At 54.8% G+C, this 13,929-nt stretch overlaps 1 protein-coding gene across 2 annotated transcripts in view; it reads right to left on the reverse strand.

Annotated features, from left to right (window-relative positions):
* Window positions 1-13,837, reverse strand: part of PRDM11 (PR/SET domain 11) — a 55,617-nt gene extending 41,780 nt beyond the window's left edge. The window contains exons 1-4 of one of the 2 annotated variants that reach the window (XM_004708317.2): window positions 13,695-13,837; window positions 13,026-13,150; window positions 12,581-12,684; window positions 11,795-12,057 (exon numbers count right to left, since the gene is read on the reverse strand). In XM_004708317.2, coding sequence (XP_004708374.1) covers window positions 11,795-12,057; window positions 12,581-12,684; window positions 13,026-13,144 — 486 coding nt within the window. In that variant the 5' untranslated portion in view covers window positions 13,145-13,150; window positions 13,695-13,837. The remainder of the gene's footprint in view (window positions 1-11,794; window positions 12,058-12,580; window positions 12,685-13,025; window positions 13,151-13,694) is intronic. The other variant, XM_045290969.1, reaches the window with a different exon arrangement.
* Window positions 13,838-13,929: the final 92 nt, after the last annotated feature.

Genomic DNA, 13,929 nt, shown 5'->3' on the forward strand with positions numbered 1-13,929 from the left:
CTATGAATTACGACCATGTGATAAATTGCAAAAGCGGGGTTTGTAATTGTCAGTATATTTTCTTTTTATGTGCTTACTGCATATCTTTCCTTTGTTCAGGTATGATATATCAGATACAATTGGACTCAGTATGTTTTCATTTATATGTATGATAGATGATTGATGATAAGTATAAATGTGATTTCATCAATGTCCGGAAATTAGATAATTATATATGGCTAAATAATTGTGTACAGATGCCAAGTTGGCAAGGGGTGGATTGAAGTAGTTAGTTTATTGTGCCAACCGGGGCGATAAACACATGTGGGATTAATTGAAGGGTGGTGAGACAAATAGCTCTGCAAGCCTCGCCTTCTTGTCTCTTGCTCTTTGATCATCGGACCAGTGTGCAGCTGCCTTGCTTGTTCTGTGCCTCAACTTGCAAGCTACACTACTGTGGGACACCTAACCCGTGGACTGTGTCGCTGTAATTTGAGGTTCCTTCAAGACCTGCTTGGCCACACAATTGGAATTTACATCTCTTGGGCCGGGGATTATTGGACGTTGTCATCTGGCTGACGGTTAGTGACCTGCCTTGCTATTTGCTGCCTGTGCCCGGATAGCCTCAATCGCTGTACAGAGGACTACCTGGCGGCCCTCAAGACTTGAAGGACTGCCAGTGTCTCACAACTGTCTCACAGGAGTGAGCTGCACTGAGCCATTTGTACAGCTTTATAATTCAACTGTTTATTTCTTGTGTTATATTTCTATCTATCTGTATAACTATAGATATATAATCATTAGCAATCAGGTTTTGTCTCTCTAGAGAACCCTGCCTAACACACTAGGTCTTTGCACATTTCATGGGAATATTTGACTTTGTCTTTCCGAGCTGCCCTTTGAACTGCTCTATTCAGCTCTCGACTTCATTCTCTTTTCCCTTTGCTAGGCTACAATGGAGAGCAAGTTTCAGAGCCTCGCCTGACACCCACGTTGGTTTCCCTTTCGTTTCGGTCTTTGCTTTTCATGACTCTTCTAATGACCTTCTTCTCTAGCTGTGTTCACTTGTCATTAGCTTTACAGCTATTTAAAGGCTATCAATTAACAAACAAAAAACCCTCACTTCCACTGAATCGACTCAGCCTTATAGTGACCCTATAGGACAGGGTAGAACTGCCCCTCGTGAGTTTCCATGACTGGAACACTTTACAGGAACAGAGAGCCCTGTCCGTCTCCCGAGGGGTTGCTGGTGTTTTGGAAACCGCTGACCTCGTGCTCAGCGGCCGGGTGCATAACCAGTATGCCATCAGGGCTCGCATACGTGGAAGAAATGGGTATTTATCAGGCGTTCTCGTGAAACCTTTTTGGGTAGCATTAACATAAATGTTGCGCCTCCACAAACATTAAGAATCACCTGGGCATACTACCCGCCATTGGGACACATGAAGGGGGTAAGTACCGAACTTCCAGAGAAGCCGCGTCTTTGGACCCAAATGTAAAAACAGCAAACAGTCCAGTGCTCTGAGGGCGTCCATTCTCACTCATAACGTCCCTGGGGGACAGAGACGCACTGCCATCAAATCCAGACAGACACAGGGCAGAATGACCACTGTGGTAGTATATATATACATATATACAGTGAACCCTCGCCACTTCACGCTTCGACTTCCGCGGCTTCACTCTATCGCGGTTTTTGCGTAACAGCACCCACTGCCTACACTCGCTCCTTCAGAGGAAAAAGACGGCGACCCACCTGTAGAGTACATCCCTTAAGACATTTCATAGGCTATTGATTACAGTATTTGTAAGAACTAATGTATAATAATACTGTATGTGAAATATGTAATACTGTAAACTAGATGCCATAAATAATATAATAAATAATAAATGATAATTGTAACGTCCAAAATGTTTTACTGTATTTTCCCTTTTTCATTTAATAAATTGGGTAATACGAGTGTAATGGTGACTAAAGGGTGTTTTTTCATGTCCTCTATGCTCTAACTACGAAAATATTTGATATACAAATAAGGAATCCTACTTCGCGGAATTTCATTTATCACGGTAGGGTCTAGAACCGATTAACCGCAATAAACGAGGGTTCACTGTATATATTTTAAGAATCTTCTTGCTTTTTGTCATTATTGAGACTCTGCACAGCAGAACACATACCACCTTAACCATTTCTCTATGCCTGATCCAGTGACATTGATTAGATTCTTGGAGTAGTACAGCCAACATCACCTCTCAGAGTTGTTCTCCCCAACCCTCCCACAATCACATACACTCACTGCCCTCTAAGTTCCTGTCCAATCTAGCGATCCCACATCGATAGAACTTAAACAGCACAGAGCTCAAAGTGGATTTTTTACCTTTTTGCTAAATCACCATTTGATATTGAGAGGGGTTCAGGGGATATTTGTTGATTGAAATGGAAGGCTTAACGAGTCGGGGGTCCACCCAGTCTCAGTGGCTCCAGAAAGCCTAGAGTCCATGAGATTTGAAATTCTGTGGTACATCTCCCTCACTTTGATCAAGATGTTCCTACCCTGTGCCTTCCGTGTTATGAACAGAGAGTGCTGGAAGCTGGCCCTTGTTGTCGAGTCTGTTCTGACTCACGGCGACCTCAGGTGGTACAGAGTAGCAAGCCCCGGAGAGTTCTCTTGGCTATAATCTTTATGGAAGCAGATTCCCAGGGGACTCTTCCATGGTGCTGCCGGGTGTGAAAGGAGCCCTCTCAGAAGCAGGAAGGAGGATCTCACTACCAGCCAGAGAGCGAAGATCCAGGAATGGAATGTGTCCTTTGGACCCTGAGATCCCTTCACCGTGAACCTCCTTCACCGGGAAGCAGCTATGACAGGGAGAAGCCACAGCCAAGCAGCCACCACAGAGCCAGGAGCCAGAGCAGGAGACCGAGTGGTGGGCTTCCCAGCCCACAGATCGAGTACTGCTGAGTGCTTTGAGGCAGGAGGCTGGCTTGTGGTGTAGGGTGTCTCTAGGCCCCTAGCAGGGTGGGGGAGGGGGGGCTGGGCTTGCGCACCCACAGAGTGGAGCTGAGTGCCTTCGGGCTGAGGCTTATGGCAGAGGGGCATGCCCATTGGGCATGGGTTGGCAGTCCTAAGAGAGCTTTGTAACAATGCCAGAGCAGGACAGAGACCGGGTCTAAAGGCTGAGGGCTGAGGGCCGAAGGCGAGGCAGAGAGGAGACTATCCTGAAGAGGCCACTGCATCCTGAGCGCTCCTAACTGGAGCGGGAACTCGTTAACGTTCCTGATACACCCCACAGTGGTGAGCATCATCTGTCAGCTGTGACGCGAGCAATGGATGTGAGAACCGGCCTGAGAACCAGAGTGCTGTGGGAGGGACCGCTGGTGTCAGAATAGCGTGTCAAGGATGGAGGGTGGAGGCAGGTGGGTCTGACCCCTGTGGCCATCAGCCTTGGGAGCCCTAGGACAGCTGCAGCCCCATTCATCAAGTCCTCAGCCCAGAGCGAGGCTCTTGGCTAGGGGACATCAGTGGACTCATGCACTGCACCTGCTTCGCTCTTCCAAGCACGCGGTAGGCCAGACCGGGAGGGGGGCGCTCTGGCTTGAACACCTCAACCCTCTTTGTTGAAGTGTCCAAAGGGGTGGACTGCCTGGGATCCCAACAGCTCTCCCCGGGCATGAGTCTTAAGTTGCTCCCTGTGGTTTTCAGGAACCGTCCTCTGCTGAACTTCTATCCACCCTGTAAGCCCCATCTCTACTTTGCCCTGTCAGATTCAAGCCCCCTCCACAGCCCCCGGGGCGCTCTGTCACGCTGCACTGACCACCACCTTTGTGGCAGGGGCTTAAAGTGGGCTCTGACCTCACCACACGGCCTTGTCGCTGGGCCCTGTGAGAACAAGGAGCCAGCCCCCTGCACTTCTGGGGCACCCCCACTCCACCTCCCTGCCCAGAGCCCCGGGGCCTGAGGCTGCTCGGTGCCTGTGTGGGTGGGTTACATTTGGACAGGTGACCATCCCTGGCCCAGCTGGCTATGAACTGGCCCACGCTTTGTCACGCTGAAGGCGTCCCCACCAAGGAATCCCTCTGAGCAGCCTGGCACGGCACAGATGCCCTGCCTCAGAAGGAACCCCAGCAGCCAGCGGGACCAGGTGCCTGCTGTGGAAGCCAGGCCATGACGTCATCTCTCAGACCCTGTACTTCCTCATCTGAATGAGGGGGGCTGCCCTGCCCACCTGTGGGACGGCTTGTTGTAAGGACATGGGGGTGGTATTCTCAAGGAACCCAGTGTGTGGCTGAGATGGAACCATTGCTTCAATACACCGGGATTGGAAAACATGTCACCCAGTGTGAAGTAAGCCCGCACCGTGCCCGGATGGCTGCTGGGATCCTGGGCTCTCTGAAATTGCCCACCACTCACATCTCAGCCCTCAGCAACCTTGCTTCTGTTAGTTCTCATCAAGGGCCAGGACTCCAGTGCTGCCCAGGCCAGTGGGGGCTGGCTGTCCATCCTCTCTCTGCCTGTCCCACTGCAGCCAGGAGCGCACGGCCACCCCCACTGCCCCTCAGCTCCCACTGGTCCTCAGACACACCGGGCCTGCCCCACTCTCCTTCTTAGCATCCATCGTCCCCCTGGTGACCCCATAGCATGGTGTCCTTCTCTCCTCCTTGAACATTCTACAAAGGCCACCCCCTCCCTGCTAGGGCTGCGACTGCATACACAAGGGGGCTTCCAAAAACTCGTGGGGGAAATCCAATGATCCTTTAGTTTAATGCATTTATCCTCCGAGTCTTTGAAGCCCCATCCTATGTGTGTGTGTGGTAGTTACATAATCTGGTGTCAATTTGGGATTTGAGAGGATTAAGAGTGAAGGGGTGGAGTCTAGTCTGTTAATCAGGTCATAGCCAATGAGGCCTCTGTGTGGGCATGGCCTTTCCCTATGAATTCTGGGAATTCCTGAATTTCCTCGTTGGAGGTGGGAGACAGATTCTCTCTCTCGGCTCACTCCCTTGGAGACACTCTCTCTCTGCTCACTCCTTTGGAGATGCTCTACTGACAAGACACATGGCACTATGCTGATAGACCCCATGCCCTGGGAACTGGAGGAGCCATGTGCAGACCCCTGCCAGTGCTGAGATACTTATGCCACTGGATCCACAAGACCTCCTACCCACTGGCCTGTGATCTTCCTGCATTCAGTGCCATTGTTTGTGTTCCGTAAGTCTGAAGAGGGCTTTATGGATCGGTATTGGACATATGGGCTAATATCTGACTTATGGACTTGATCTGGACTAGGCTGGGATGTTTTCTCAATATCCAATTGCTCTTGTATATAATGCTCTTTCTTACACACATTTGCGTATTTATGAATTTGTTTCTCTAGTCTACCTGAACTCACACAGTGTGTGAGTTATGCTGGCCCCAACACAAGGTGTTTTCAGTCTCAACCCCAAACCAGGAAGACCGAAGAAGAAATGACTGGATACTGAACCGACTGTGGACCGGTCCGAACAAACACATCTGCGTTGAAAGAAGGACAGCCGGACGCTGGTTGGAAGCAAGGATGGCGAGAAGGCTTTGTCTCACATGCTTTGGACGTGTGAATAGGGCTGAAGTCTGGTGGCCAGTCTTCAACATCAAACCAGCCATCTCACAAGCAGGAAGGAGGAGACTTTACTACCAGCGAAAGAGAGGACCCAGGAGTGCATCGAGTCCTTTGAACCCCAAGACCCCCGCACATTAAACCTCCCTGACCCGGCAAACAGCTGTAACGCTAGGCATGGCACAGGAACAGGGCCAGGAGCCAGGCCATGAGACGGGGTGGTGAGCTTCTGAGCCCACCAAGCAGGTGATGCTGAGTGTGCTGAGGCAGGAAGCTGGCTTGGAGAGTGGGGTGCCTCCTGGCACTTAATCAGGGGAGCTGGGTTTTGCTGCCTCATGGGGCTGGAGCGCAGGCTTCAGTGGAGTGGCATGCCCCTGCGGTTCTCCATAGCCTGAAGAGCCAGAGCAGGATGGAGGCCAGGCCGAGAGGCTGAGGACCAGAGAGAGGCCTGCCTGCGGGCAGGGCAGAGAAGACACTGTCCTGATTGAACATCGGTATCCCAAGCCTTCCTCGCCACGGCTATAACCTGTTATTTCCCTAAAAAACTCGAGACCACGAACGCTGTCTGGGAGTTCTGTGTGGTTGCTGCAATGAGCTATCACACCCAGTCACAGAAGCAGGATGCTGTAGGAGGGATGGTTGGTATCCGAATAGGGTTCAAAGCAGGTGGAAGGGGTGAGGCGTGTCTGAAGTCTACCTGGTGGCTGTCAGCCTTGGGAGTCAGAGGAGGCCAGATGTGGCCCTGACATCATTTCTGTCCCCCTCCCGGCACAGGATTGGGCAGTGTTTCTTTTTGCTGTGCACAGGGTGGCCACGGTCAGAACTGACTTGGCAGCCCCTAACTAATGCTAGGCGTTTTCTCCGACAGCCAGGCATGTGCCACAGATGCAAGGTCTCTGGGTGCTGCTCCAGGACCAACTTCCCGAGCCCCTGAGCCAGAGCCAACTGGAAGCAAGAGGCTGGGCTTGTGTCACTGGTTTGGTGTTTGTTTCTTAGTCCGGGCTGCAGGCCCACATAGCACACTTCTGAACGCTCCACTTGGCATCTCCCCAAAAAGTAAACCCAAACCACCTCACTGCCATTGGGTCTGCTCCGATTCACAGCAACCCCTACAGGACAGGGTGGAACGGCCCCTGTGAGTTTCTGAGACTGTAAGGCCTGGTGCTAGTTAAGGTTTACTGTGCCAATCTGGCTGGTAAACACGCGGGATTAATTGAAGGGCGGAGAGATAAATGGCTTGGCGAGCCTTGCCCTTCTGGTTCTCTGGTCTCTTGCTCTCTCATGGTCGGACCAGTTGCAGCTGCCTTGGCTAGTTCTCTGCCTCAGTTGGCAAGGCTCACTTCCTGCGAGACATTCCTGAAGAGAAGCCACATGGACCTACCCCGATGAAGCCCTGGGTGCTGGAGAAGCCGCACGGAGACCCCTGCCAGCGCTGAGATGCTTATACCTCCACTGGATTCAAAAACGTTCTACCCATTGGCCTGTGATCGTCCTGCATCCAGCGCCATTGAATGTGGTTTGTGGTTTTGCGGAGGACTTTGTAGATTGGTGTCAGACATATGGGTTCATGTTGGACTTATGGGCTTGGACTAGACTGGGTTGGGATGCTTTCTTGATGTACACTTACCCTTTATATAAAACCCTCTCTTTTACACATGAGTTTCTTTGGATTTGTTTCTCCAGTCCACCCAGACTAGCACATGCCTTATGGGAGTAAAGCCTCATCTTTCACCCATGGATGGAGCTGGTGGTTTTGAACTGCTGACTAGCAGCCCAATGTATAACCTACTATGCCACCTGGGCATCTCACTGGCACCTCAAATGTTCCTCTGCCTGCCTGGGCTCCCCTTCTCTGCTCTCCTCAACCTCACCTCACTGCCCTGCACCTGCTGCACATTTTAGCAGGTGTTCTGTGCCAAATGCCCCAGCCACCTCCCAGCCGTTTCCTATCACAGCTGCAACCGATGATCGCAGACTTAATGACTGAACGACATAAATGCGTCCATGTAGAGCCCTGGAGAGCTCACTCACCACCATCAAGTGGATGGAACTCATGGTCACCCCACAGGGCAGGGTACGTGGGTACAACTGCCCCTGTCAGTTTCCGACAGTGTAGCTCTGTAGGGGTGTAGAAAACCCCGTCTCTCAGAGCAGCTGGTGGTTTTGAACTGCTGGCCTTATGGTTCGTAGCCCCAAGCATAACCACTATACCACAGCGGCTTCTCAGCCAGTCCTAAAATCAGGCACTGGTGAGGCTGCAGGGGAGCCTTTTCTAGCTTCTCAAGGCCACCTGCATTCCTCAGCTTGTGGCCCCAACCCCCATCTTCAGGAGGCCATCAGGGAAGCTTCTTCTAAACGCTCCATCTGACCCTGACCCACCTGCCTCCCTATTATAAGGACCCCGGTGGTTACAGTAGGCCCATCAGAAAAACTAGGATCTATCCCTATTATACGATCCTACTTCATTGTACCTGTCATGTAAGGTAATGTAGTCACAACAGCCTCACGATAAACAGGCAAGACTGAAGTTTTATCTTGCTTGGATCCACAATCATTGCTCCTGGAAGCAGCAGTCGAGAGACTCAACGACCCATTGCATGGGGTAAATCTCCTGCACTGGACCTCTTTACAGGGCTGAAGGGCAAGGATGCCACGTGGAGGACTAAGGTGGGCCTGAGCCAAGCCAGAGTGCTCCCCATCACCTCGGATACACGTGAAAGCTGGACAGTGAGCATGAATGGTCAGAGGCGAGCCGAGGCCTTTGAATCACGGTGTTGACAAGGATAACTGGGCACACGACGAACTGCCAGAGAATGAACAATCTGTCTGGGAAGGAGTCCAGCAGTCCAAAGGCTCCCTAGAAGTGAGGGATCGTGAGATGACAGCTCCGGTACTTTGGACCTGTGACCAGCAGACACCGGTCTCTGCGAAGGACGCCATGCTTGGTAAAGGAGAGGGTGCGTGCAGAGGAAAAGACCCACCAGGAGATGGGCTGACACAGTGGCTGCAACACGGGGCTGAGAGCCAGCAACGGCTGTTAAGGAGGGCGCAGGGCTGGGAGGCGCTTGCTTCTGTTGTGCTTGTGGCCGTGCCGAGTCAGAAGTGATTCAAGGGTACTGAACAACAGCAGTGCTCACAATTCCCAGGGACTTGCACGTGGGTGTCTTTGGGGGCTGGGTTTCGGCCAACCACAGCTCCCTGAGGTGCGCCCAGCCACCTCCATCCTCTCTTAGCGCCTGGACCGTCGCTGGGGGGGTGAAAGCGATACTTCCATTGCACATGCCAAACCTCCAGGGACCACCGAAGCACATCGACCGTCCACCTCTGTTCTACACCCAACCGCTGCCTCCACAGAACACCCCACACCCCCAGTGTCTCTCTGACCCCCTGTGTCATGCAAAATATTTGCTACCTACCCCAACCATTGGGGGATGTAAAGTCCGGTGACACGGGTCACCTCCGGGCACTGTGTCACCATCAGAGTTTGCACGGATGCCAGCACCAGCGCCTCAGGGCCAGTGTCTTTCTGGGGGTGATCAACTCTCACTTTTCAGATGAAACGAACTCCCTGGGGCCACATCTTCCTCCCGCTTCTGAGATCTTGGCCCTCGCCATCCCCTTACTGAAAAGGAGGTCTCCCACCCCATCACTTCTCTGCAGGGGCTTCTCGACCCACCTCAGAGTGGTGGCCGTCTAGAGCTGGATCCTTTTAGGGGGGAGCTGCCCCAAGTACTACAGGATATTGAGCACCTCTGGCCTCCACCCTCAAGATGCAAGATGCCACTAGCGTCCGCTCTTCCATTTGGTACCCCCTCCCCCAAAGTGTCTCCAGACACTGGCCAACGGCCCCTGGGGAGCAAGCCCAGCCCCTGGGGAAGCACCCCTTGATGCTAACAGCTCTGGCTAAGTCACACTGGCCTCCCAGACACTCCATCAACCGATGGTTTTCACAGGTTCTCTTGCTTGACTTTGAGCACACGGGGCCTGGCAGCAGTTCTCTGGCTTCCCTTTGCTTCCACGGCACACGTTCTCCGGGGTCCCTCCGGCCTCCCTCTGCCTGCCTCTTCTGCAGCTTTGCCCACCCCTTCCAGCCCACCCACTGCTGAAGTGCCTCAGCGCTCATGCAGAGGAGGCCCCTTCTCCCCAGCAGCTCCCATCCAGACAGACCCCTGGCCCAGCTGATCACCTGAAACCAAACGCCTCCTCTCACCCCAACCACGCGCGAGCGCGCGCACATACACACACAAAACCAGTCACCATCGCATCCGTTCCAAGTCGTAAGGACCCTACAGGACAGAGGAGATGCTCCTTAGGACCTCTGTGACAATGAATCTTTACAGAAGCAGGCAGCCTCCCTGTTCACTGTTGGGAGAGGTTGGTGAGTTTGAACTGCCAATCTTACAGTTAGCATAACATCTAACACACTTCACCGTACCTACGCACAGGTGAGTCACCAAATGACATCTTTAAGCCTCCTCTAAGCTTCCAAACCGGTATATTCAGCTGCCTACCCGATGCCACCGCTTGGATATGGTGACATCGTGCCAAACTCACCAAGGGTAAAACCAGAATCAGCCGTCTTTTCCTGGTCCCCTTCCAGTGCCCACCCCCCCACTTGGAGAAAGGCACCATCACTGACCTGCTGGGTGGCAGGAAGCAGAGTTGTCATGGGAACTTCCCACCTCCCTTCCTTAGTTCCACGTGTGCCCCCTGTCCGTCATCTCTGAAATAGTCCACAGCCCAGTTCCCTTGGCTCCCTCCCCTGACTTAGAGAGCTACCCCACCCCGTGGTGCTGGAGCCTGTTCTGCGTCAGAGCGACCCGATGGGACAGAACAGGGCTGGCCCCCTAGGGCTGCCAAGCCTGTGATCCCTACAGAACTCCCACTGCCACATCATTCTCCCCTGGAGCAGCTGGTGAGTCCCTGCCACCCAACTGCCAGGTCGTAACGCTAAGCACTTTAGCTACCGTGCCACGAGGGGGCCCTGGCACAGCCCTCTAAGTAGGCTGTAGGCATTCCCCTTGACCAATGACTCCTTTGATGAGTTCTTCAGCTGCAGCCAAATGGACCCCTTCAAGGCATAAATATCATCAGGTCACCTGTGGGGTCTACTCCTGCCTTCCCCTCCGGCCGGCCCCTGGCCACTTGCCTCTGACACTCCTTGCTGCCGCCACACCAGACTGTCAAGTCCATGTCCCTCTGAAAGGTCACCGTCCAGCTCTCCACCAAACAGTTGTCTGTCCCTCCTTCCAAGACGCCAGGAGCCCCTTGATCATGCAACCACTCCCATGTTCGGCTGCTCCCTACAAGGGTGGTGCGTTCAATCTACCCAGAAGTGCCTCTGAAGAAAGTCCTGACAACCGGCTTCTGAAAGATCACAGCGCCTGAGAGCGCCACACACCACAGCTCTGCTCTGCAAGACCGTGGGCGGCCAGGAGTCGGAACCAAGTGGACCACAGCCATTCTGATTCTGGTTTCTAGAATCAACTGTTACTCCGGGATGAAGCCATGCGCTAAAGCAAGCCTTCCTGGGTCCTTCAACCAGGCTAATGAATCATCATGATCATCATCATCACGGTAACAATCATAATAATCCCGATAGTTCCTGAACACTTATTAAGTACAAGCAGGTGCTGAGGTTTCTAGTGCAGACTCATTTAATCTTCCCACACAGCACCGACCACCGTTGTGCTACAAAGCAAGCACAGAGAGGTTGAGTGGCTTGACCAAGGTCACACAGGAAGGATGGTTAGGAGCAGAGCTAGCTGTGGGTGTGGACCTGGGCTCTAGGACCCAAATCGCCAGGCACTGTGAGCATGGCCATTTCTTCTGCAGAGGTGTTCTCAGAGGTGTTCTCAGAGCCCCGATGTCCACCTGTGCACGCACTTGTCCAGTGGCCAAGGTGCTGCCTTCAGGTTCATGCTTTCCCTTAGCACCTAGCCTGCCCACTGCTGCTTTCATATGGAATAGCGTGTTCTTCCCACAGACACACACACACACACACAGGCAGCCCGGGAAAACCAGCCCAACTCTCCTGTGCCCTCTTCGGACCCCCACTCACTTCTGCCAGGTGGGGTCCAGCCACCCAGGCTGAACAACAGGACGCCAGAACCACCATCCACCATGTACGTATCTGGGTGAGAAGGCTGGGCCAGGGTCTGGCTCCCCTGGCTGGTTCCCTCCCGCGCTCCTGACACCCTCTCCCTTCGAACAGGCCCGGGAAGCTCACCAGCCAGGAGAAGAAGCCAGCCGACTTGTCCTGCGTGGAGATCTGTCCCTCGTACGGGCCGAAGATGTGCCCCTTGGGGATGACCTCGCTGATGCACCGCACGTCGTTCTCGCCACTGGCCTCCTTGACCACCTCCATGCCCTGGGGGATGGTGAGGGCCGCCCGGTCTGGGATGCCCATGGGCACCGGGGTATCCGACACAAACACCGGGGGGCCATGGTTTGGGCACTCATCCACAAAGTACTCCTGGCAGGACTCACAGACTGAAGGGAAGAAAGAGGAGGACGTGTCTCAGTGGTGGGCAGCTGGGACACCATCCATAGAGGGGACTTGGGGTGTGTGGGAAGCCTAATGCGTGGGACTTGGGGACCCCAGCTCTGACCCTGGGCCAGCCAGCTACAGGCCCCTGCATGGTCAATACCAACAGTCTATTACCCTCCCCAGGACAGGCACTGCTGACAACCTCAGGAGGCTCTGTTGTGAGATGCGCAAGAACCAAAGTGCTAGCTGGACTCTGGAGTCAGAGGGCGCCGGGTCTCAATTGCAATGGTGCTGTGCTCTTGCACCTGCGGCAGACAGGTCCCTAGCCCTCATCACGCCTGGCTTCCGCACCTGTGAAATGGGACCAATAATAACCACCCCAGCGGCAGAGGAGGAAGAGGAACTGAGGGCTGGCCCATGAGGTGTTGTCTCTCTTTGGTATTATGGCTGCAAATGGAGGAACGGGGTGATGGGGTGGGGGTGGGGGGATGGGAGGAGTGGCCCAGGGCCCCGAGTTCCACTTACACCAGAAATCCACTTGCTGGAAGCTCTTGGGCATGATGAGGTCACGCTTCCCCTTCAGTTTCTTGGGCTCGACGTCCATGGCGGATGGGTCTGGTCTCCTAGAGCTGGCCAGCGCAGGGGCCAGTAAAGACAGCAAGGAAGCCGTCATTGAGGGAGAAGCTGATGGGAGCGAAGCTGGGGCCCAGCCTGGAGGCCACGGGGAGCCGGGGAGCATGGGGGAAGCCCAGCCAGCCATCTGCTCTCTCCCAGGCAGGGCAGGAACCCTGAGACCTGGGCCCAGGCGGCGTGGGCCCCTGCTTGGCTTGCTCAAGAGCCTGTCCTCATGCCTGCTGCCAGGAGCAGGGTTCAAGAAGATGGGCTACAAGGGGAAGCTGCTTTTCCAGGGTCCCCAACCAAGCCAGCCCACGACGCCCTCGTCCCTCCCGTCCCCACACAGGGGCCTCACCAGGGCTGGCCATACTGCTGGTCGAGGAGTGGGGAGCAGACCTCTGTCTTCACCACCGTCACCATGTCCCCCACCGCAGCCTTGGTCTGCGACAGGCACTCCTTCATGTTCTCCGTCATTCTGTCCTGGGGACCAGCACAGGAAGAGGATCAAAGAGACAGGGGAAGAGGGGTGAGCCATGGGGAGGGCAAACGAGGGTCCCCGGGAGTCCAGTTACCTGCCCTGCCCTCCCCAAAGGAAGTGCTGGAACACACAGACAACACAGTCGCTGTAGCCCGGCCAAGAGAAAATGCCATTTCCACCCAGGGATGGTCCTGAAGTGGGCAGGCTGGAGCCCTGGGGTCTGGGACTGGGGGGGCTGGGGCCAAGACACCCACCCCGGCAGGGAACTACAGCCCGGGCCCCCAATCCAGGGGGCAAAGGCCATCCATGAGGGGCCCACAGAAGCCTGGGCACAACTCTGCACAGGACAGCAAGGAAGGGGCAGGTCAAGTCGAACTGGGACCAAGGGGCAGCGCTGGGATACCTTAGCGGAGCTGCCTGGCGCCCAGGGGAGGCCAGCTGCAGTAGTCAGGCCCGACTTGCCTGCTGAGTGCAGGTACAGGCGGGGCCTGGGGGTGCCCCACCCCCACCCCCCACTCTAGGGGTGTCTCCAGGCCCGCCGCTTACCGCCCTCCACCACCGCACTGGGCTTCAGCCCCGCCCTCGGCGCCCCGGGGTCGTCATGCCAAGCCCAGGGCACTTGCCTGGCCTGGCCAGTGCGCAGCTCGGGCTGGGAGCGGGCTCGGGCCCCTGGACTGGGCGAGCAGCGCGTGTGAGTCACTCCCTGGGCCCCGCTGGCCCCACCCCTGCTCCTCGGCTAATCAGCCCCCTGCTCCCCACCGGGGCCCCAAGGCCGGCGGGA

The sequence above is a fragment of the Echinops telfairi genome, unplaced genomic scaffold (assembly GCF_000313985.2).
Source record: "Echinops telfairi isolate 266 unplaced genomic scaffold, ASM31398v2 ScPeMD7_60;HRSCAF=208, whole genome shotgun sequence".
Lineage (NCBI taxonomy): Eukaryota > Metazoa > Chordata > Mammalia > Afrosoricida > Tenrecidae > Echinops > Echinops telfairi.